We start from the raw sequence: 13,643 nt of genomic DNA, 5'->3' as shown, positions 1-13,643 counted from the left end.
ATGGATTAAAGATTTTAATGAAAACCTGAAACTATAAAACTCCTAGCAGAAAACACGGGGAAAAAGCTTCAAGACATTGGTCTTGGCAATAATTTCTTGGATATAATACCAAAGCACAAGCAACAAAAATGAAAATAGACTAGTGGGAATACATCAAACTAAAAAGTGTCTACATAACAAAGGAAGCAATAAATATTCAAAAGGCAACCTATGGAATGGAAGAAAATATTTTTAAACCATCTGTCTGATAAGGGTTAATATCTAAAATATGCGAGGGACTCACACAAGTCAATAGCAAAGAAACAAATAATCTGATTTAAAAATGGGCAAAGAAATAGACATTTCTTCAAAGAAGACGTACAAATGGCCAACAGGTATATAAAAAGGTGCTCAACATCATTAATCATCAGGGAAACACAAGTCAAACCCACAGTGAGATATCATCTCAAATCTGTTAAAAACACTATTATAAAAACAACAACAACAACAAAACAAACGATAACAAGTGTTGGCGAGGATGTGGAGAAATCAGAACCTTTGTACAATGTTGATGGGAATGTAAAATGGTGCAGCTGGGAAGGAAATCAGTTTGGAACATCCCCCAAAAATTAAAAATAGAACTACCACAGGGTTCAGCAATCACATTTCTGGGTATATATCTTTAAAAAAATTGAAATCAGTTTCTTGAGGAGATATTTTCACTGCCATGTTCATTGCATCATTAGTTACAATATCCAAGACATGGAAACAGCCTAAGTTTCCATTAACAGATGGATGCATAAAGACAATGTGGTATATACATACAATAGAGTATTATTCGCCTTAGAGATATCCTGCCTTATACAACAATATCGGTGAACCTGGAGGACATCATGCTAAGTGAAATAAGCCAGTCACAGAAGGACAAAAGCTGTATTCTTTCATTTATATAAAGTACATAAAATAATCCAACTCATAAAAACAGAGAGTAGAATGGTGGTTTCCGGGGACTGGGGGGGAGTGGGAAATGGAGAGTTGTTGTTGAATGGATGGAGTTCCAATTATAAAACTTGAATAGGTTCTAGAGATCTGCTCTACAACTTTGTGTCTATACTCTATTGTGTACTTAAAATTTTGTTGAGAGGATAGAACTCAATTTAAGTGTTCTTGCCACAATAAAAATAAAATAAAGCTAAAAAGATATTTTTGAAAATTAAAAATCACTTATTCAAATGTATAGTGAACTGTTCAGAGTCCTGGAATCCCATTCAACTAGACCTTGATAAAAAAAAAAAAAAAAGCATCATACTTCTTAAAATCTAAACATCCTAAAAGGATATTCCACATGTCAAGTCCTATATTTTCTATTTTTTCTCACCACATTTTTCCCTTAAAGCATTATATCTATTAACATGCTTTCTTTGCTACCATTCATTACTTTGTTTTTCCTGTGTAATGGAATTTTGGAGAATCTGAGGAAAGCAGGTGGAATTTCTCCCTAAAATTATTCACAGACACAAAATATTTCAATAAATTCTTAGAGGTTAAAAAACCCAGACCTCTAAGATAAAGTCCAGATACTCCTTATTCTGTCTTTTAAGATCTTCCATAATCTATGCCTGACCTTCCTTTCTTGCTTAACTTTGTACTCTTCTCCAATGTATATCATTCACTTCAGCCAAACTGAAATCTGCCATTTGAGCACACCTTAAATTTCTATGTTTCAGTGCCTTTTTCAAGGTACTGTGTTTGTCCTCCTACCTAGAATTCATTCTTCCCCATATCTGTATCGAAACGCTATCCATCCTTAAGACTGATCTCAAATCATGTTCCTCCATGAAGCATTCTAAGATTGCTCTGGTCAGAAGAATTATTTCTTGTCTTTGAATGCCTAGCGGTTTCAATGACCAAGCAACTTAAACTGTTTTTGCAATACACTCTTTTTTTTATTGCCATAAACCTTCCAAGTGGATGCACTTTATCTCCCCAATAGTATTTTAAGTATCAAGTGGGAATCAACATCTATTATTTATCTTTCATCTTTAAAGTGCCTAAGAAAACATAACACATACAATTGGGATTCAATAAACACTTGTTGAATGGCGGAAACAAATGAATATCAACATCTTATTTAAGCAATTGGCTTGTTGAATGTTACAACAGAATTCAGACTAAAGAGTTGCCTAAAGTGTTATGTGACAGTCTGTTACACATGCAATTGTTTATTAGTATTGTTATAGCCAATGTAATCAACATTAGCCAAAAAAGGACATCTAAATGCCACTGTGTTGAAGCAATCTAGTTATACAGGGAAAATGTGGACAAAAGACTTAACAGTTAGTTTCTATTGAATGAGCTAAAAGTGTAATGACCAAGAACCAATCACATGTTAAAGACCTGCCAAAAACACTTGCAAGGTGTATAGTATGGCTCCTGAAGAAGCAATAGCAATACACAGTGTGTAAGGAGGGCAACAGATCTACATTCTGTACAATAGCATTTGAAAGCATGAAAAGGATAAGCCACTTTGACTAACAGTAACGGGCTAAGAAAAGTTAGCCAGGAGTAAAAAAGCATTCACTTCTGATAGTTTCAATAAACATGATCGCTGGTATTGCTCTCCTCCAGTGCAAATGCCAGTATTATATCTATATATCTATTTGGGAAATAATTATTTTACAATGTTTTCAGAGTAAAACCTTATGTTGAATAAAATTTCAGTAATACTTTTTCCATCCTAAAACATCAGATAATGAAAACTATTTGATTTTGATTTTCTCACTTTTAGTTACATTTTCTTAGATAGTTCTTTTTAAGTCTATTTACAAAATCTTATTTCTCAACCACTGGGATACACATTTTCCATTCTCTTTAGTGAAATTGTAATCTTAATGGAATGGAATCACCATGAATAAAATATACTCAATGGCTGTATTTTTCATTTTAGCATGGAGTAATAAAGATTTTTATATAAAGAAGTTTGTTTTATATGTTCCATTGTTTTCCTCCTAAGAGATAAACCACAGACAGTAATATGAAGAAATAGAAAAAAAGTGGCAGGCCATATTTTCATTTGAAAGCTCCAGTAAATATATACCACTTCATTAGCAACCACGGTGTTCTGGAGCGATTAAATAAAAATGAGTTTATTTATACCCAACTATGACTGTATTAATTGCTATGCCCTTAAAAGTTGGTCCAAACCAAATGATAGAATCAAGATCATGGGGTTAGGAACTGAAATTGCATGTAGTTTTTAGTTGTTAACAGAACTTTAGCTGATTTCCCTAGGATTGCCCTTAGGATAAAATCTTGTTGCTAATGTATAAGATTTTTGCATGGAGGAGGTAACAGCCCACTGATTTTGATTCGGTATCCTTCTATTCAGTTGCCAAAGAACAAAAATAAACAAAACTAACAAATAACAAACAAATAACATACTCAATTCTTAAAATTGGGTGGTCTTCTAGTATTTATTTACTAAATCTATTTACTAAGATAGTCTTTGCTAAAATACTGTACATTTTTAAAGAAAAATTGGGATAGTATAATGATAGTATAGGGAGTTCCTATAAACCCCACATCCAATTTCCCCTATTATCAATATCTTACACTAGTCTGGCACATTTGTTACCATTAATTGACCAATTTTGATACATCATTATTAATCAAAGTCCATTCTTTATTCAGATGTCCTCAGTTTTTACCTAAAGTCCTTTTTCTTTTCCATATTGCATTTATTCATCATGTCTTCTTAGGCACTTCTTGGTTGTGACTGTTTCTCAGATTTTCATTGTTTTTGATGACATTTACAGCTTGAAGATTAAACACCAGGCATTTTGAAAAATGTTCTCCTATTTGGATTTGTCTGATGTTTTTCTCATGATTAGATTGGGATGGGGGCGATGGGTTTTATGGAGGCAGAAGACAGAAGTAAAGTGCCATTCTCATCACATCATACCAAGTATATATACTGTCAACACTACTGAGCAGTTTTGATGTCAACCTTGATTACCTGGCTGAGAGAGTATTCTTCAGCTTTCTCCACTGTAAATGTACTCTTCCCCCACCACGCTTCCATGCTATACTCACTCTTTGAAAAGAAGTCACTATGTGCAGCCCACACTTAAGGTACAGTGTTCAGCTCCACCTCCTTGAGGACAGAGTATGTACATAAATTATTTCAAATTCTTCTGCACCAGAGATTTGTTTTTTCTGTCTTATTTATTTAGTCATTGATTTATATCAATACAGACTTAAATGTTTATTTATTACTTAGGTCTATAATACTTTTTTTTGTTTGTTTGTTTGCTAATATTGTTCCAGCTTGGCCATTAGGAGCTTTTTCAGTTGGCTCCTGTGTCCCTTTGACATACCCCCATGATTACTTTTTTGAGGACTTTCTACTTTATGGCACAAGATATTCCAGATTCATCTTGCAGAATATTGACTTATGTTTCTTTATTAAGGATCCAGTGTCCCCCAGTCCTCCACTTCAATTTTAGTTTTTCATCTCCTTCAAATATAAGAATTTCACACTGATATACATATACACATATAGATGTATACATATGTGTGTATGTATGTGCATGTGTGTATATGTGCATATATATAGCATTGAAACTATTTTTACTTATAAGGTCATAGGAAAGAAATCAAAAAGATTAGTATTAAGGGGTAGATGTCTTACAAAAATCAGAAAGGAGATATACAAGTTTAAAAAATAAACTTTAAAGTACTAAGTGGTTGAATATTTAAGCAATGTGTAACAGGTCAATGCAATTAATATGCTGCTCCTGAAGTCACATATTAAGTAGTACCACATACTTTAAGTTCTTTATTTATATTTCCAAATGCAGAAGAAAAATGATTCTTATCTTTCAAATATCAGAAATAACTAGAGGTGCTTAATCATAATACTTAAAGAAACATGGCCCTAACATATTGCCAGATGCCTAGATGGAAAGGAGTCCCGATTGTCTCAAATATTAAATATATTTTAACTAATGTTAACTTAAATATATATGCAATACCACAACGTTAAGAATGAGTCGTGTGGACCATGGTACCTCACTCTCAGGAAAGAGGCTGTGAGTAGCAAGGATTTAAAATCAACCAACATAAGTTCCATTAGGAATTAGGAATGTTAGGAATCATTGCACTAAGTTTAAATTATATGTTAAAATATTCTAAATTTAGTAAAGCAGTTGAATAACTTATGTAGTTTTATATGGTACATTTTAACCCATCGACAAAAGGATTTAACCTTAAATTTTCTATAAACAACAATAAAACTGTAGTTAGCTCCTTATTCTTTCCTTTGAAGTAACAGTTTCTACTGAATAATGCAGTGTGAAATTAAGTAATGCAGGCCTAGTTCTGAACTTTAGAAGGCCACATTATTTTTGCCTTGTAAGAAGATAAGCAACAACAACAACAGATATCCAACAAAATAATACCCAGAGAAAGATGTGAATGTGACCTTTACATTCCAAAATTTTCCTTAGGAACATGAGAAAATATATGTAAAATATTTAGTGCCTGGAACATAGTAAAGGTCTACAAAAGGTACTTCTTATTATTTTTAATGTTGTATTATTATTGTTACTTTTCCAAAATCATCTGCTACCACTCTCCCCTTTGAAAACCCTACTCCAGCTGCACTAGCCCCCTTGTGTTTAAACATATCAAGCACACTCCCATCTCAGGGCTCTTGAAATTGCTGTTCTGTCTTCCTGGAAAGCGCTCCCTGTAAATACCCAGGTACCTTACTTCTTACTTTATGAGAAACGATATTACAATAGGCTTCATTATTTAAGATTTCTCTTATGCATAAATATTTCCCAAGCATATTCCATATCACAGATGTATCTGTGTTGAGGATAAAGACTCACAATACACTTTGGCCCTATCTGAATTGGTTTGTTAAGAAAGCAAACACACCATCATGTGTCCATTTTCACAAAGGACACAGGGGCCACTGTACATGAGGCATATGGTCTGCTGGCTGAATAGCCAGAACCTCAGAGGACAAAATGGCACCATGGTTAACAGGATGGCTGGAAAGCCTCCTCTGTGACCATGGGATATGCATGTGATCTTAAAGTCACTATAATAAACAACAAGTCAGGACACATTTTTGAATTCACCAGTTAAGGGTGTTCGGAACATTAATCAATGGACTGTGTGGGGACATGTGGCATTGATGTGAATAGAAAAAATATGGTTGGAGGTTAGGGGCTCCCCTGTAGCACAGCAGCAGTAACCTCTCATTTGTTTGAATTTTTGAGTCAGACATCCTCATGGCTGCCTCTTCATTTAGATGACCTCACTTCATTTAGATCTCTGCTCAAATGTTACCTCATCAGAAAGGCCTTCCCTATCTGAAGGAGTATCCCTTCTTCACTCTATTCTCTCTAATTATTTTTTCTTCATACTACTTACAACCACTTAAGTACCACATTTTGGTTTATTTTTATTATCTCTCTCTCCCCATTAGAATGTATACTCTATGAAAACACGTTCTCTGTTTTGATCCTGTTTTATCCCCAGTGCCTAGAAGTGTGCCTGACACCCAATGGTGCTCAATATTTGTGGAATGAATTATTAATTAATTCTAAGTCTTATTCTTCCAATCCCCCCTTCTTTGGGATATCAAAGTATATAGTGCCAGCTGCTCTTTTTTTTTTCTAGGCAAGCTCACTTGAAAATTGAAAAGGTCTCAAATGGAGGGAATTTGGAGTCTTGTCTAACAGTGCAATACTGGCAAAGATATACAAAATCATATATCATACAGTTAGTAATTTATGCAAAGACCAAAAGCCACAACAGGTAGTATGAGGTTATGATCCCCATTCCTGCTAATTCTTTAAAACTAAACACCCCTGTGAATCTCCAGCTTTGCACTGGGGCATGTTGTTCCGGGCCCATACACAGATCATCAGCATTTTATTCAATGTTCTCAAGCGCAATGAGGAGATAACCGCATTTGTCTTGGCAAATGCAGTTTACCACTTTATACACCTGGGTACTTAGGCAATCATCTCTTTATGAGCAGTTAAAATATATATTATATATATATATATATATATATAATCTTATAACTAAATATTCTGTAATATAAAGGCATAATCATAATACACTTAAAATATTCTGATTTTTGGAATTCTAGGGATGAAATAAAGAAAAGAAAGGACGTTGAGCAAGGTCATTATGGGGAAGCAAAGATGCAGAATTAGTAGATAACTAGGACAAAAAGAAAATGATAATTGAGTCCAGACCTCTGATGACAGGCATACTGATATATGCATACTCACGGTGTGGGATCATGATACAGAGTTGCTCATAAATGAAGTACATACTATACTTCAATTACATAGGAATGTATTGGGGTTTTTAAATCCCATAAAAACATATTAATATAACTTTAATACCTTGGCTTTACTATCTGTTTTAGTAATAATGGTAGTTTATTCAACTATATTACCTGCTAGTAATTTAGTCCATTCTCTCTATTAATCCCCTGCAATATTTGTAGGAAGCAGGATGGCTTAAAGACCTTTATTTTGCCCCAAGTGTTAGAGCCCATCTTGTGTTCTCCACACTGACTGCCGTTTTTGTTTGTTTGTTTGTTTTTTTAACCACAAGAGTTCTATTGAGGGGATAACAGGTTGCTGCCAACTTCGCAGGATTTTTTCCTCCTGCTTCTCAATTTTGTTGAAAAAGAGAGGCATTAGAAAAACGGGGAATAAGAGAGTTCCTTATCAAACTCTCTTTACCCAAGATGAAACAATTCAGAACGGGTAATGATAGATTAATAAACCATCATATTTCAATTAATAAGGTCCTCAATTTACCCCTTCTGTTCTGCTTAAAATATCCTTGGCACATCTATAAAACCACTTCCTGTATTTATTTTAAGAAAATATTAACTTTCCACTGTAACCATATGATATTTAACAGAAAATTTTTTAGAACATGAACACTATCAAGAATAAAATAAAAAGAGAAATATATTTAAAAAATATTACTTGGTGACACTTTATATTTGACATTTTATCTGGCATTTTTATTTAGCAGCTAATTTATTGTAAATATATTCTCATGCTGGAAAATCAGTTTAGGGATCCTCAAAGAATTTTGTCAGGAAGTCACAGTGGATAATTTAAATTACTCTACAACAGAGTCAAATGTGCTTAATATTAACTTCCAAATTCAGTTTTTAAAATTGTTGTTCATGGTGAGGGGAAATAATTTGAAAACCTGCTGAATCTAAAGTATAGATTATATATTACTTTGAAATCCAAGTATTTGTACTAAATACAACCTGCAATCCCAAAAGTTATATAGCATTTTCTGGAGTAATCACAAAAATATTCAGGAAAATTCTTACATACACATTTTATTTCTTAAGACATCTGTATCACAATCTATTATTATACTTAAATTCATTTCAAAAAATCATTTCATTATTTACATTTCATACAGAAAGACTGAGTTCGTATAAAAGTATCATTTTGCACAGTTGCTTTGTCTTTTGCCATAATGTTGTTATGCTATTTTTTCTATTGATTATGTTTTGAAATTATGGAAGCAAGGAACTGTCAGGTAGATATACTGCAAAAACATATCTAGAAGCAAATTTGCCAGTCCTTCTCCTCTAAACTTATGTAGAGACACAGTATACAGATACACAGTATACACAATATCCAGATTTCTAAATAAGTTAGCATACCTTCACGTTGAACTGCTATAAAATTTAAGACATTTCAAAAATACCTTTTTCTGTAGCTCTTTTACACTTTAATTACATTACCAAAATCGTTAATTGTGTCTACAACATTTTGGGGAAATAAAATCTGATAATGAAAAAAGAAAAAAAAAGTAAAGATCTACTAGATTAAGTTATGTTAGACAATATTAGAGGAGGGAACATAATTTCCTTCGACGCAAATAATTCTGGTGGACAGAAAAATAAAGTCAAATATTTTATGAGCTATACTTAAACTATACTTTATTATCACTTCTTATTCAATTTTAATATTCTGAAACACCCGACATGTCCATTTCCTACTTTAAGATCTCACTGCTGTAAGCAACATTTCATTACTTGCTTTATGCAAAATATTTTCATAATTGAAAACTAGCTATGAAACTAACACAACTTGAAATAAATCTCAAATGCCAAAGGAAACTGTTCTGTACTCTCACATAAAGATAACATTTATCAAGCGTCAATATAGCAACCACGTACTAAGGAGCAGATAAGGATGTGCTGAGCAGTCGGTGCTTGTATTTTGTCAGAGTTGGCCTGACAAAGTCAGAAAGAGTTCTATATAACTCATCACACTTGTACAAAAAATCATAACTATTTGAACATTCAAGCCATAGAGGATATATACAGAAAATTAGCAATTATAATAAACATCTCTTAGAACTGAAACAGTATTCTTAATGGAATCGGAATGGAATAGGAAAAGTAAACTCACAACTCTAAAGCATATATCCCACTAATTATCAAAATGAATGTATTATTACTATTTTCCTTTATAGACTTAAAGGAGGGGGTTACTTGGAGACCCTGATTGGCTGCATACAAATTCAGAGATTATTATAACACTTTTATTTAAACATTAAATAAGAGTTTTAGAGGATAAGTTAACCTAAGCTATGACTTTGTTGTTATATTTTCGAAAACTCCTACCTTGCTGTAGAATCTTCTGTATTGTCATCAGCCATCATCTCCAAATCTTGTGAGTGTTTCTCACAAGCTTCTTTAAACAAATTCTCCTCTGGAACTGCTTTAGGAGTATCTTCATTTGATCGAAGATGTTCTATCAGGTTTTGTGAGTGCCAATTCTGAAGGGCTCTTTGATGGGCAGGGGCCGATCCTGGCACTGGTGCCAGTATGTTGTGGTGGACAGGACTATTGCTTTTCTTCAGTCTATTTCTGTCCCGAGAGTGGTTCTTCAACCTGCCCTGAACCGGGGTCCCTCTATGCTCATATCCTTCCTGCTGAAGGCAGTTTCCAGTGTTGGGCGAACCTTGAGAAGGATGACTAAACCACCTCCAGCGTAGCCTTAGGATCTGTTTCACATCAAACTCTTTCTTGCCAGACACTGACATCGTTGCAGGAGGAAAGACAAAAGCCTTCTCTCACAGAAAGGAAACAGCCTTTGTTATCTCTTGTTTCTCTGCCTCTTCTGTAGGACTAACAAAAGCACAAGTGCCGAGAGCAGTCTTTCTTGCTCCCCCCTCCCCCGCTGTCTGTGGTATACTGTGAATACTTCTAGCTTTCCAGCTGAAGCAGAAAGCTGCAGCTAACAGTGTAGGTGGGAACCCATACTGACAGGATGATGAGGTCAGACCTTAAACAAGTAAATCAGCTTAGCACAGGAAAGCAGCTACCACAACACACTCCAGCTGCTAGATTTGCACGCTCCCAGCCCTCCCGCCTGGACTTGCAAATATCTAACCCAGCTCCTTCCTAACTGAAGTACAGTAGCTTCAGCCTTTAAATCCAAGCAAGTGAGCAAAAGCAAAGTGTTTAAACTAACTTCCTTCTAGATCCCACTCACCCCATCCCCTGCCAGATTTCATTTCCTGGCAACCCACTTTTAAAAATGTGCCACTTTGTCCTAGGAGAATTTGTAACAAGGAATTCATTATGATCTATTTTGGGGTTCTTATGGAAAATTTTATGGTGGTTCATTAAGGGAAAACATCTTGTCATCAGTCCCCTCATGCACGTTTGTAGTTATTTTCACAAAATATCTGAAAATGTGAGTGTCTTTATAGAAATATTTGCTTGAAAACCTGAACAATTCCAGAAACATAAGAAACTGTTGTTTACCCATGACTAAAAACACACACTCCACTAGGGAATGTAGTAACAGTATTTTAAGTCTACAGCTGAAGGAAGAGAGCAGTGTTTTTCTAAGCTCATTAGGTTAGAAGACATGTCTTCTCTCAGGAACCAAAACTTGAAAACCAATAGTTCATCCTGGCTCCATGCCAGTATAAACACTTCCTTATCATGCTCTTTACTTTCACAGGCAGTGTTAAAGGTCTATTTTCTTTGTTCAAAAGTCCGTATGAGAGGATGCAAAAGCATGTTTTGAAGTAACTCCAAATTGTCACATAACTCAGTAATAACTGTGCACAAAGTACTTTGAGGTATGAATCAGGATCACTACTCTGTGTACAGGGATAAATGTTTCTATAACAGTATTGTATCAGGAATGTATTCACCAATGCCATTTTGAAATTTAGTTTGAATTTTATAACTTCCATGTCATGCATACATGTGATAAGGGGGAATTGTACCACTGGATCCTTAGAAAGAATATTGTAATTGTAAGGCTTTGATTTTAGTTCTGGCTTTACAGTTAATGAGCTGTATGATCTTGGACAAGTCATTTTACTTCTTTACATCAGTTATGAAGAACTGATATGGAGGCTGAACAAATTTCCAAGTTTATACTTGCAATGGATTTTTAAAAATTTGGAAATAGAGAATAAAATGAATATCTTTTTGTAAGTTTTGGTAGATATTTTACCTGCAATTTTCTATAAATCTAATTATACCTTTTCCTTTCCCCTCTTGCTGTGGTAGGTGTAATGGGAAATTTATGTGTCAACTTAAATGGGCTACAGGGTACCCAGATATTTGGTCAAACATTGTTTTGGGTGTTTCTGTGAAGGTGTTTTTGGATGAGTTTAACATTTAAATCAACAGACTAATAGATTGTCTTCCCTAGTGTGGGTGGGCCTCTTCTAATCAGTTGAAAGCCTGAATAAGCAGAATACTGACACTTCCCCAAATAAGAGGAAATTTCTCCTGCCTGACAGCCATCAAGCTGGGACCTCATTTTTCTTCTTTTGTTTTCCTGACTTCAGGCTCAAACTGAAATATTGACTCTTCTTGGGTCTCAAGCCTGCTGGCCTTTGGATTAAAACTATATCATCAGCCCTCCTGGGTCTCCAACTTGCTGACTACAGATCTTGGGACTTGTCAGGCTCCATAATTATGTGAGCCAATTCCTTATAATAAATCAATTTCTATCTATCTATCTATCTATCTATCTATCTATCTATCTATCTATCTATCGATCTACCTATCTACATCTCTATCTCTCTATCTATCTATATTTTTCTAATACTAAGCAATTAATAAATACACACTGATAGATATATAGTTGATTTTTATACCAATTACAAGCAGGTTACTCCCATCTTCAATTTTCCAAACTATTTTCCAATAGGATCCTTAAGCCTCAGTGCTCGCATGTATCATCCTTTCTCCTTGGTGAATGTGTTGTCTGCTGCTGTTACTTAGCATATAAATAATTGAAGAGAATCTCAAATAGTTCTTTTGATGAGCCCCAGACACAGTGAGTCCTGGCAACTAAACATGAATTACCTTTCTGTTATCTGGGTAGATAACATTCCAAGTAAATGTCTAGTCAAGGTTTGTATTTTAGGCCTTTGTATTCCCCACTGTGCCTAAAACACAATGTTGGACATAGAGTAAGCGAACTGTAAATACCAGGCAGAATGAATAAAACATTATAATAGAAGTGTAAATAGTATGTGGTAGGCACAAGAAGAATTACTGATTTGGCCATCTAAGCAGCTCTAAATAATACCTTCTTGGATACTAAGAATCTACAACTTTATTTTCCTAATATGTTCCCTGAGCTTGTTAATGATTCAGATATAATTGTGTATTTCCCTGTGTACCTTTTATAAGATGAATAGTAACTAATACCTGTCAAAATCTAAACACTGATAGTACAGTACTCTATATGATTCTACCGAGAATGCACTTTATTAAAGTATGCAGATGATGGCCATTTTCTTAGATCTTGGACACGGAATTGTAGAATGACTAAGAAAGTATTGTCTAGACAATAAAGAGAATAATATTTTATGAAGCATGAGGGTTCCTTTTAAGTTTCTCATTATAAAGGAAAGATTTAAGCATATTAAAACAAAAATAAAGATGTCTGTGAGGATAGGAACCATATTTTATTAATCATCTCCTACCCATTGCCTTACTATCTACTTGGTATCTAATAACTATTTAATATAGGTAGAATTAATGAATGACAATTTCTAAATGATTTTATTATCACAGAACTTACTGTCTCAGTAAGTGCTGGAATTTTAAGATGAAAATGCCAAAATGGTTATGGGCTAAAATACCCTTCTAAATAATTAACGATTATACAAGTAGGGGGACAAGCCTGCAAACCAATTGAAATCTCCCAGTAACTTAGCAGCCACACACTCTCTTGATGTTGCATTCTGAGTAAAATCCTGGCCAGTAAATTAAATTAGTCAGCTTCTGGGACACTTCAGAAGTTAACATTATTCAAATGTACTTAGGAATACTTAGTTTTATTTCTTTCCCAGAATTATATGATTATACAACTTAAAGAAAAATAACATGGTTATAGATTTCTGTGTAGTAAAGGCTGTACATAACAACTTATCACGGTCCTGATGTGGAACTATTCACTTGGCACAGACCACAGCAGGTAGTGCTATGGTGAAAAGAAAAGCAATATCAGATTTAGAAAGCTTGGATGCTAAACACATGGCTCTTAACCAATCCTGTCTTAAGTTACTGCACCCAAAATCACTACAAAATGTTGAAGGAG

The 13,643-nt window shown here is 34.3% G+C and overlaps 1 protein-coding gene across 1 annotated transcript in view; it reads right to left on the bottom strand.

Annotated features, from left to right (window-relative positions):
- The window catches only part of KLHL4 (kelch like family member 4), a 102,225-nt gene extending 92,121 nt beyond the window's left edge, over window positions 1-10,104 (bottom strand). Inside the window, exon 1 of the mRNA XM_068533299.1 lies at window positions 9,683-10,104. Coding sequence (XP_068389400.1) covers window positions 9,683-10,104 — 422 coding nt within the window. The remainder of the gene's footprint in view (window positions 1-9,682) is intronic.
- Between the last annotated feature and the right edge of the window lie 3,539 nt (window positions 10,105-13,643).

Source organism: Eschrichtius robustus, chromosome X (genome assembly GCF_028021215.1).
Source record: "Eschrichtius robustus isolate mEscRob2 chromosome X, mEscRob2.pri, whole genome shotgun sequence".
Classification (NCBI taxonomy): domain Eukaryota; kingdom Metazoa; phylum Chordata; class Mammalia; order Artiodactyla; family Eschrichtiidae; genus Eschrichtius; species Eschrichtius robustus.
The sequence above is the reverse complement of the archived record's forward strand: the minus strand, read 5'-3'. Positions and strand labels throughout refer to the sequence as shown.